The sequence below is a fragment of the Canis lupus genome, chromosome 12 (genome assembly GCF_048164855.1).
Source record: "Canis lupus baileyi chromosome 12, mCanLup2.hap1, whole genome shotgun sequence".
NCBI classification, from domain to species: domain Eukaryota; kingdom Metazoa; phylum Chordata; class Mammalia; order Carnivora; family Canidae; genus Canis; species Canis lupus.
In genome coordinates, this window is record NC_132849.1 from 12391795 (window position 1) to 12404348 (window position 12554).

Here is a 12554-nt window from a genome sequence, read left to right on the forward strand (position 1 = left end):
GTATAAATTAAGAAATACTAAAGAAATTGAAAATGTGATTGTTATAAACCATAGCATTATGCATACTATTGATATCTATTGAGATCTCAATGTTGACCTTTCTCTCCCACATTATAATATGAAAATTCTTTAGACTGGTTTCAAACAATCATTAGTATATTATATGTAGCATGAACACGTCCTTTGAAAGGAATTTTGTGAAGAAATCTCTCACAAAGCTAACAACTATACCACATTCTGTAAACATGTACTCTACTAATAAAATGTTGGAAAGAAAAATGTATTTTTTTAAAGCAAACCTCTCTGGTTTGGAGAAGACCAGTTAGTTCTTGTTCTGTTCCTTTTAATTCTTCAGCAATTTTCTCAAATTGTTTCTTTTCATCTAAAAGCTTTTGGTTTTCTGCCTATTTAAGAACATTAACAAATCATGACGGCCAAAGCACACATGTATGCAAAATAATCAAAATGTCTAACTGTAGCAAAAAGAATTATCAGTATCTCTTTGGCTAAATTTTTTCAAAATGAGAAAACAAGTCATAATTAAGTAAATTTCAAAACTAAATATGACAATGGACAGAGCCCTGAAATTTTTTATTTAAAAAAAAAATACTGGTTACTGAATTCAAACTTTATCTTATGTATAAATCACTCCAATTTATTAAATTTATTAGTCACTCACTATTTCATCAATCCTGCTTCTCGTTATATTATACTAAAATGTGCTTCCCTATAATTTTCATGCAATGATCATTGTTCTGCCTTCCTTAGTCACATAACTCTAATTTCTTTTTTACATGACAGCTAACAAATATTTTATCTTCACTATCTATAATCTCTAATTCTATTATCATTCTTCCTATGAAATGGTTTTACTTTATTCCCTCAGGATGGACCTGAGTAGCCATCCTTGTATCAGACAAACTAGATTTTAAACCAAAGATTAATAAGAGATGAAGAAAGACACTATATCATAATAAAGGGGTCTATCCAACAAGAAGTTGTAACAACTGTAAATATTTACAGTATTTAACACTTCTTAACTTGGCAGCCAAATATATAAATCAATTAATAACAAAATTAAAGAAACTCATTGATAATAACACACTAATAGTAGAGGATTTTAATAACACCTCACAGCAATGGACAAATCATCTAAGCAGAAGATCAACAGAGAAACAAGGACTTTGAATAACAAACTGGATCAGATGGACTTAACAGATATATTCAGAGCATTTCCTCCTAAAGCAGCAGAGTACACAATCTTTTCAAGTGCACACGGAACGATCTTCAGAACAGATCAGATCACATACTGGGGCACAAATCAGGACTCAACTGGTACAAAACAGACTGAGATCCTAACCTCAGTATTTTCACACCACAATGCTATGAGACTTGAAGTCAAATGTAAGAAAAAACTTGGAATGGGGCAGCCCAGGTGGCTCAGTAGCTTAGCATCACCTTCAGCCCAGGGCATGATCCTGGAAACACGCCCACATCAGTCCCACATCAGGCTCCCTGCATAGAGCCTGCTTCTCCCTCTGCCTGTGTCTCTGCTTCTCTCTCTCTCTCTCTCTCTCTCTCTGTGTGTGTGTGTGTGTGTGTGTGTCTCATGGATAAATAAATAAAATCTTAAAAAAAAACTTGGAAGGACAACAAATACATGGAGATTAAAGGACGTCCTCCTAAAGAATGAATGGGTCAACCAGGATATTAAAGAAGAACTTTAAAAATACATGGAAGCAAATGAAAATGAAAATATGACACCTCAAAACCTTTGGGATGCAGCAAAGGAGGTCCTAAGAGGGAATTATAAAGCAATAGAGCCCTTCTTAAAGAAGCAAGAAAAGTGTCAAATATACAACCTCACTTTACACCTAAAGGAGCTGGAAAAAGAACAGCAAATAAAGCTTAAATTCAGCAGGAGAAGAGAAATAATAAAGAGTAGAGCAGAAATAGATGATATAAAGATTTTTTAAGACAGTAGGACAAATCAACAAAACTAGGAACCAGTTCTTTGAAAAAATTAAGACTGAGGGATCCCTGGGTGGCGCAGCGGTTTGGCGCCTGCCTTTGGCCCAGGGCGCGATCCTGGAGACCCGGGATCGAATCCCACATCGGGCTCCCGGTGCATGGAGCCTGCTTCTCCCTCTGCCTGTGTCTCTGCCTCTCTCTCTTTCTCTCTGTGTGACTATCATAAATAAAAAAATAAAAAAAAAAGAAAAAATTAAGACTGATAAACCCCAAGCCAGACTTATTAAAAAGAAAAGAGAAAGGACCAAATCTTTAAAATCACCAATGAAAGAGGAGATATCACAATCACAGAAATACAAACAATTAAAAAAGTATTACGAGCAATTATATGCCAACAAATTAGGCAATCTGGAAGAAATGGATGCATTCCTAGAAACATAAACTACCAAAACTGAAGCCAGAAGAAATAGAAAACCTGAACAGACCCATAACCAGCAAGGAAATTGAATTAGTCATCAAAAATCTCCCCCCCCCCCAAAAAAATCTCCCAACAAACAAGAGTCCAAGGCCAGATGGCTTCCCAGGGTAAGCCTAGCAAACATTTAAAGAAGGATAATACCTATTCTTCTGAAACTGTGCCCAAAAATAGAAATGGAAGGAAAACTTTGAAATTCATTCTTTGAGGCCAGCATTACCTTGACCCCAAAACCACACAAAGACCCCACTAATAGGGAGAATTATAAGCCAATATCCCTGATCAATACGGTTGCCAAAATTCTCAACAAGATACTAGCTAATAGGATCCAATAGTACATTAAAAGGATTATTCACTATGGCCAAGTGAGATTTATTCCTGGGCTGCAGAGGTGCTTCAACATCCACAAATCAATCAACATGATACATCACATTAACAAAAGAAAGGACAAGAATCATATGACCTTCTCAGCTGATGCAGAAAAAGCATCTGACAAACTATAGTGTGCTTTCTTCATAAAAACCCTCCACAATATATGGATAGAGGGAACATATGTCAATATCATAAAAGCCATATATGAAAGACACAGTGAATATCATTCTCAATGGGTGAAAAACTAAGAGCTTTTCCTCTAAGATCAGGAACACAGCAGTGATGTTCACTCTTACTACTGTTATATAACAGTACTGTAAGTCCTAGCCTCAGCAATCAGACAACAAAAAGAAATAAAAGGCATCTAAATCATGTCTTCCCAAACAACATGATACTCTATATAGAAAACCCAAAAGGCTCTACCAAAAAATTGCTAGAACTGATATAGGAACTCATAAAGTTGGAGGATATAAAATCAACACAAAAAAGTCTACTGCATTTTATACACTAACAATGAAGCAGCAGAAAGAGAAATCCAAGAATTGATCCCATTTGCAACTGCACCAAAAATCTTGATACCTAAGGAATAAACCTAACCAAAGAGGCAAAACACCTGTACTCTAGCAAATATATAACACTTATGAAAGAAATCGAAGAAGACACAAAGAAATGGAAAAATGTTCCATGCTCATGGATTGGAAGAACAAATATTGTTAAAATGTCTTTGCTACCCAAAGTAATCTACACATTCACTATTTCTATCCCTATCAAAATACCACGAGCACTTTTCACAGAGCTGAACAAACCATTCTAAAATTTGTATGGAAACAGAAAATGCCCCAAATAGCCAAAGCAATCTTTAAAAATAAAAGAAAAACTGAAAGCATCACAATTCTGGACTTCAAGCTCTATTACAAAGCTGTAATCACCCTAACAGTATGGTACTGGCACAAAAACAGACACATAGATCAAAAGAACAGAATAGAGATCCCAGAAATAGACCCTCAACACTATGGCAAAAAATATTCGACAAAGCAGAAAAGAATATTCACTGGAAAAAAAGTCTCCTCAACAAGTGGTGTTGGGAATATTGGATAGCCACATGTAGAAGAATGAATGAACCTGGACCATTTTCTTACACCATACACAGAAATAAATTCATAATGGATGAAAGACCTAAATGTGAGACAGGAATCCATCAAAATCCTAGAGGAGAACATAGGCAGCAAACTTCTTTGACCTCTGCCGCAGCAACATCTTGCTGGACACATGAAAAAATGCTCCACATCACTTGGCATTAGGGAAATACAAATCAAAACCACTATGAGATACCACCTCACACTTGTCAGATAGCTAAAATTAACAACTCAGGAAACAACAGATGTTGGCAAGGAGACAGAGAAAGGGGAACCCTCTTACATTCTTGGTGGGAATGCAAGCTGGTACAGCCACTCTGGAAAACAGTATGGAGCTTCCTCAAAAAGTTAAAAATAGAATTACCTTACAACCCAGCAATTGCACTACTGGGTATTTATCCAAAGGATACAAAAATAGTGATTCAAATATTTAGAGCAGCAGTGTCCACAATAGCCAAACTGTAGAAAGAGCCAAGATATCCATCAACAGATGAATGGATAAAGATGTGGTGTGTGTATGTGTATGCATATATGTATATACACACACACATACATATGCACAATGGAATATTACCCAGCCATCAAAAAGAATGAACTCTTGCCATTTGCAATGATGTGGATGGAACTAGAGGGTATTATCCTAAGTGAATTAAGTCAGAGAAAGACAAATACCATATGATTTCATCCATATGCGGAATTTAAGGAACAAAACTCATGAACATAGGGGAACGGAAGGAAAAATAAGAGAGGCAAACCATGAGAGACTCTAAAGTATAGAAAACAAACTGAGAGTTGCTGGAGGAGAGATGAGTGGGGGTATGGAGTAATTGAATGATGGGTGTTAAGGAGGGCACTTCATGTAATGAGCAGTGGATATTAGAGGCAACTGATGAATCACTAAATTCTATCCCTGAAACTAACAATATACTATATGTTAACTAAATAGAATTTAAATAAAAACTTTTTTAAAAAACCTACTAATTGTACTTAAAGAGTCTGAATTTTATCTATAGGCAATGTGGAGCTATTTAAAATTTCAATACAGCATATAATATGATCATATTTGTGATTTAAAAAGCTAACTCTAATAATATATAGAAAGATCCATATACATATATATGTGTATATACACACACACAAGTATCTACAAATATAAAGACTAATATAAGTTGAAAGATGCACCATGCAAATCATAAACTTTCTTCAAGACAAAAGGATACTAAAAAAAAAAAAAAAAAAAAAAAAAAAAGACAAAAGGATACTATCAGAGATAAAAAAAGATATTTAATAATGATCAAAGATCAATTTGTCAGGAAGATATAATAGTTATATATGAATGTGAGGCTTATAATAGAAATTCAAAATATGTGACGCAAATATTGACATAATTAGAAAGAAACATTACTAAATCAAAATAGAATGGGCAGCCCTAGTGGCTCAGCAGTTTGGCGCCACCTTCGGCCCAGGGCCCGGTCCTGGAGACCCGGGATTGGGTCCCGCGTCAAGCTCACTGCATGGAGCCTGCTTCTCCCTCTGCCTGTGTCTCTGAACCCCCTCCTCTCTCTCAGGAATAAATAAAATACTTTTTTTAAAAAAGGAGATTTTAACACTTCTCTCTCAATTATAGAAAAAAGGACAAAAAAAAAAAAAAACAGAAGATTTTCACAATACAGTTAATCAACTGAATCTAACTGACATTTATAAAACACTATACCTAACAATAGGAGAGTACAAATTCTTTACAAGTACATGTGGAACATTTACTAAGATATATCCTTAATAAATTTAAATAATATATTCTCTGATCCATAATGGAATTAAACTAAAAATGAATAACAGAAATAAAACAGGAAAGTCTCCAAATACATGGAGAAATTAAGTAACAAACTTCTAAATAACCCCAGGGTAAAGAAGAAATCAAAAGAAACTGAAAATATTTCAACCTAAATGAAAATGAAAATATAACAAAATTTGTGGGATGCAGCTAAAGAGACGATTAAAGGAAACTTATAGCATTAAATGCTCATTTTGGAAAAGAATGGTCTCAAAACAACGATCTAAGTTTCTATCTTAAGAACCTAGAAAAAGATAAAAATAAACAACCCAAAGCAAATAGGAGGAAGGAAATAGTAAAGAGCAGAAATCAATGAAACTGAAAATAGAAAAACGGAGAAAAATAAACAAAATGGAAAGTTGGTTATTTGAAAAGTAAAATTAATAAATTTCTATCAAGACTGACAAAGAAAAAAGAGAGCATACACAAATCACCAATATTAGTAATGAAAGTAAGGGTAAATACTATAGATTCCATAGACATTCAAAATATAACAAATGCTACAAACTCTATGCACAGAAAGTTGACAACTTCAATGAAATGGAGTAATTCCCTAAAAACCACAAACTACCAAAATCACCTAAGATAAAACAGGTAACTTAATAGTTTTATAATAATGAAAGACATTAGATTCATAGTTTAAAATCTTGCCAAAAAAGAGTCTCTAGGTTCAGATGATTTCACCAGAAAATTCTACCAAATGTTTAAGGAAGAAATAACACTAATTCTATAAAATCCCTTTCAAAAAAATGGAAATGAAAGAAATGCTTCCCAACTCATTTTCTGAGGCCAGTAACAGCCTAATTCCAAAACCAGATAATCGAAGAAAACTATAGACTTCCCATGAACACTAAAACAAAAATCCTCAACAGAATATTAATAAAACAAATTCATTCAATGTAGAAAAAGAAAAATATGCCACACCAACTGGGATTTATCCCAAGAATGCAAAGCTAGTTCAATACTTGAAAAATCAATGTACTATACCATATTAAGATTCTGAAAAAGAAAAACCACATAATTGTATCAAAAGGCACAGAAAAAAGCATTTGACAAAATTCAACATAGATTCACATTAAAAGCTGTCAAAGGGACGCCTGGGTGGCTCAGCAGTTGAGCACCTGCCTTTGGCCCAGGGCATGATCCTGGAGTCCCAGGATCAAGTCCTGCATCGGGCTCTTTGCATGGAGCCTGCTTCTCCCTCTGCCTATATCTCTGCCTCTCTATGTCTCTCATGAATAAATAAATAAAATCTTAAAAAAAAAAGCTGTCAAAAAAACTATGCATAGAAGGGCATTTCTAAAAATAATAATAATAATAATTAACATCACACTTAAGATCAAAGTATCCAAGATGTACATGCTCACCACTCCTATTCAAGAATGTCATATTAGAAGTCTGATCCAGTGCAGTTAGACAAGAATAAAAGAACTACCACTGTCCTTATTTGCCGACAAAGTGGCTGTCTACATAGAAAATTTAAGGAATGTGCAAAAAACTCCTAGAATTAACAAATGATTTTAGGAAGACTGCAGGATACAAGGTTAGTGCATAAAGCAATCATTTCCCATCTACTAGCAAAGTACAACTGGAAAGACACTTTTAAATAAATGCAAAACACCTTTCAGAAAGGAAATACTTAGATATAAATGTAACATGAATAGATCTATACACTGAAAACTACAAAATGCTAATTAAAGATTCAAGGACAAATAGATACCATGTTCAAGTATTAGAAGACTCAACATAAGTAATCATAACAATTCAACTCAAATTGATCTATAGATTTCACACAATTACTATTATAGGATTTATTTATTTATTTATGATAGAGAGAGAGAGAGAGAGAGAGGCAGAGACACAGGAGGAGGGAGAAGCAGGCTCCACGCCAGGAGCCCGACGTGGGACTCAATCCCGGGACTCCAGGATAGTGCCCTGGGCCAAAGGCAGACACCAAACCGCTGAGCCACCCAGGGATCCCCCCCACAATTACTATTATAATTCTGATGTAATTTTCTTAGATACAGACCAGCTGAAAATTTATATGATAAAGGAACTGGAATAGCTAAAACAATTTTGAAAAATAATGAAGCTGGAGGAATCACATTACCAAAATCTAAGACTAATTATAAAGCTACAATAATCAAGACACTGATATATTGGTGAACTGATAACAAATAGACCAAGAAAACAGAAATAGTCTAGAAACAGATCCATACAAATATGGCCAATTGATTTTTCTATAAATGTATAAAAGCAATTCAATGGAAAAAGAAAAGGAATCTTTTCAACAAATGATAATACCCCCCTAGATCAATCCAAAGTATTTAAATCTTAAATATCTCTCAAAACCATCCACTTTTTCTCACCACCACCTCCCAGCCTAAGTTATAATCAATCTCTCCTCTAGCTACTTCGGTTGTCTGTCTACTTAACTGTTGTATCTTAATATACTGTTCTCAATATTACAAGCCAAATAAGCTTTTCAAAATGCAAACTAAGTCACTCTCTACTCAAATTCTTTAGAGCTTTCCATTCCTCTTAGGATAAATACAAAACTATCTTGATATGATTCAAAAGGCCATCAATTGCCACACTCCTACTACTTAACTCTTTAGCCTCATTTTGTACCACTCTCTTCTTTTCACTCCACATTGCACTTACCATACTCCTTCCTATCAAAGGAACTTTACAAACAATATTTTCTCTTCTGGATAAGCTCTTCCCTTCCTTATCTGGATTTCAGTTCAATCTTTACTTTTGAAAAAAAAAAAAAAAGGCTCTCCTTACCTAACTAGTTCAAATCCCTTTATTATAGGCCTGATAGCACTATGAATTAATCTTTTACTACCTTTGTCACCATTTTAATATTATCTTTGAATGATTGCTTATATTTAAGTGTGATTATTTCATGACTATAGACCCATGCAAGCAGCATATGCATCCATTTGCTCCCAATTATACCCCCAGAGTATAGCATAATAGAAAGTCAGTATATGTTTGTCAAATGGTTAAATATATTGTTTTATTTTTTTCCTTATAACTACCCCATTAGATTTGTACAATTATTTCCCCATTTCACAGATGGAAAACTGAGGCACAACAATTATTTTGTAATTTTTAATTTGATTTTTCAAAGACAGAAAATTTAAACCTTAAGAAAAACTATTCAGTTCCATTTTGCAATTCATAGATATCTAGAAATGTAAGGAACCTAAGAGATGTTCGTAGTCTGTTTTGCTAAGTATGGGGGAGTCAAAAGGGTGAATAAATCTTTAAACAATTATACCAAAATAAATTAATTCCATTTGTGATACGTGCTATTAAGGAAAAGTTCAGGGTGGCTATAGCCATAGGCCATACAGAGACCTAAACTAGATAAGAGGGATTTATAGATAATATCAAGAGATTTTTCCTAAACTGACATTCAAGGTGAGACTTAAAGTATAACAAAAAAATAAGTATGCATTATGAAATCTAAAAGCAATATAAACTTTATTATTCACAAGAGCTGGAGTAAAGCAATTCAATGGAGAAAGAATTAGCATTTGGAAATAATGCTTCCTGAGAGAAGAACCAGGAGTTGCAAAATCAAGTAGAGATACAATAGGTTAAACCCAAAATCATGTATCTGTAATCATAAACAGTATTATATACCAAAGGTTAGCAAACTACAGCCTGCCAGACAAAATCAGCCTACAGTCTCTTTTTGTAGGCCCTTAACCTAAGGGTCATTTTTATATTTTTACAAGCTCGTTAAAAATAAAAGACAGGAAAAGGACAAGAAGGGGAAGGGAGGTGTGGAAAGAGGAGAAGAAAATTAACATTTTCTATGTAGACTAAAAGCCTAAAATATTTACTATCTAGTTCTTTAAAAAAATGTTTGCTGCCCATGCTCTGTATATTGTAATCAATTAAAACATAATGAAGCCTATCTTAACAAATTCATTAAACATGATTCTATCTGAATATTAAACATAGTTACTGAACATATAACATATATATCTTCCTCAAAACTGTAGCTTGGTAGCTTAAAGGTATCAAAGGCATACCAAACTTACTATCAGTAAATCTGTAGTATCACATGAATATTTAATATTTAATTAAATGTAATGTCAACACACACTCAAATAATATAAACACCTTCACCAAGACAGTTTTCAAAATGTATTAAACTTGGTACAACTAAGAATATGACTTCATTAAAACACAATTTGTTTTATATTTTAGCTGAAAACACTAATATAAAACATCTATAATGTGAGAGTCTAAGTTAGTGGATTCAATATTACTTTGAAAAGTAACTGCTCTGTATTAACAAGAGAAATTATATACTTACCAAGATTATTTTCAATTCTTCAAGTTCTACTTCTCTGTTATTTTTAAGCTTAGTCATCTCTTCTAAAATAAACAAACAAAAGATGTTAAAAGTCAGATTAAAAGAACATGAAAGGAGAGACAAGAAATAAGAATACCATCATTTAAAAGGGAAAAAAAACCAAGAGATGGTTTAGTCCAATTAAAGCACCATAAAGCTTTATGAGGCAGTCCAAATGGAACTAATGCAAAAATAATAGATAAGTATTAATAGGAATGTTTCTGTTTCTATAAAGTCACAATCAAATGAACTCAAAGTTCACTAATCAAAACAAGCAATGAATCTATATAAAATATATTTGGAATGAGGTCATCCAGCATGTGCCTTTACATTTACTTCATCACTATCTAAATATCTACTCTTAATCTTCAAATTAAAAAGGAGAAGCAATCCACTTTCTCAAGCTAATTCTGACTATTGTACTCTAGACCTCAATGTTCCTACCTCCTCTGAGACTTTAGTTGTTCTATTACCGATATACATGGAACCTCTGTAGAGGAATCTTTAAATTCCCCCATCCCATCTAAACATCCATTTGAATACAAAACAATACCTGATTGACCTTTCTGCCCTTTCATACTATTGTCAAATTTCTTACTTTGTTTTGCAGACAAATTCCTCTTTTTTATCTACACATTTCTTTCTCAGACCCATGCAAAACTAAAGCTACATATCACATCTTATTACATTAATGAAAACTATGATTTCAAAGATCAATAACCATTTTGTGGAATAATTCTCAGTCCTCTTTATTGTAGAGCTTTCTAATATTTGATGCTATTAACTACTCTCTACTTTTCTCCCTGTCATTTTCAAAACCTTGCATTATTTGCATTTCCTATCCTCTCTAATTCCTACTCCTATTTTCTTTGCTGACATCCTTTTTTTCTACCGTAAATAATAACACTCTACAATGCTTTTCCTTCTACCTTCTATTAATTCAGTATTAGGCTAATTAATTTTTAAGACTTTATTTAAGCTAATTAATTTTAAAACCTTTCCAATTCAAACCTCCTGCTTTTCATTCCTTTATTAGATTTTTTTTAGCTGCCTACAAGGTTCCCAAATGATGTTGGTCACCTAAAATTTTGTTGTATCCAAAACAGTGTCCTCCCTCACTGCTACATGTTTTAATCATTGAAGATATGAGAGACTTGCTAGAAGTTTCCCAGACTCTGTACCTTAAAAATAAGCAAAAAATTTGCAATTGCCCGCCGTTTTTAAGGAAAAATCAACAAAATATAAAATGTCACTATGGAATCTGAAAGAAAAGCCTGTCACATGCAAAGCTTATTTAATAAGCACATTTCATTTTACACAAAAAGAGTTAATTTTTTCAAACTTAAGGACTGATTAAAAATAGAGGGTGAATCTGTTACCTAACAGAGCAAAAGCAACAAGGGTACATAGAAAAATGACCACAGGAGTAAAAACCTGTTTAGAGCAACATTAGACTAAACTGAAGAGAGAAGACATATGAAGAAGCAAAGTAAACTGTCCCAAGTCAAAAACTGAGAATAAATTGACAAAGACTTTGTGTTTACCGTTGGTTTTAACTCACTTCATCTGCACTACCATACTCTTAAATGAGCAATAAAAAAAGGTGATATTTAGAGAGTTTGAACTCAAGCAATGAGATGGCTCTTAAATTTATAACACAGAATAGCCAGATTTGTATTTTTAAAGGAACACTCTAGCATTAGTGCAAAGAATGAACAGAAGGGAGACAAGCCTGGAAACAAAAGTACCAATTCTCAAGCTATTACAATTATTACTGGTCAGAGGCATGTGGTCCAGACCTAATACCAAGATATAATAGGTAGAGCAGCCTTAACTACACAGAAAAAAAAAGTGGTCTTAGTGTGAGTCAATGACTGAGACTGCTGAGGAAATGACAGAGGCTGATGGAGGAACATTCTAACCAAAATGTTAGCTTAAGAATATGTCACCAAGGAAGAATGCAAAGTGTAATCAGGAAACAAAGCAATAAGAATAAGGGCTATTGGAGTAAGAAAAAGGTTATGAAAATAAGGCAAAGCTTCCGCTGGTCTTCTATTCAATGTATTGTGTATTGAATACAACAAGGGATGAACAAAAATGAGGACAAATGAGGGCAATCTGAAGCATGGTTTGATGATTAATCTGCCAAATACAATTTGTGTTTCACTATGTTACTCACATGCATCCCTCTGGTAGACTAAGAGAATGTGCTGGGATCTTAAAACCAGGAAAGAAGAAATAGGGACTAGAACTGTTCTAAGTGTATAGAGATGAAGAAAAATGGAATGATTCAAAAGATAGAATTACATTAGTTAGGTTTTATGAAGTAGATATTAAATGTTAGAAACAGGGGATCTCTGGGTGGCTCAGCGGTTTGGCGCCTGCCTT

General features: G+C 33.6%; 1 protein-coding gene across 4 annotated transcripts in view; it reads right to left on the bottom strand.

The window, feature by feature from the left end:
- The window catches only part of SYCP1 (synaptonemal complex protein 1), a 144876-nt gene that overhangs the window by 88693 nt on the left and 43629 nt on the right, over positions 1–12554 (bottom strand). For all 4 annotated transcript variants that reach the window (XM_072769668.1, XM_072769666.1, XM_072769667.1 and 1 more), the window contains exons 16-17: positions 10128–10189; positions 300–404 (exon numbers count right to left, since the gene is read on the bottom strand). In XM_072769668.1, coding sequence (XP_072625769.1) covers positions 300–404; positions 10128–10189 — 167 coding nt within the window. The remainder of the gene's footprint in view (positions 1–299; positions 405–10127; positions 10190–12554) is intronic.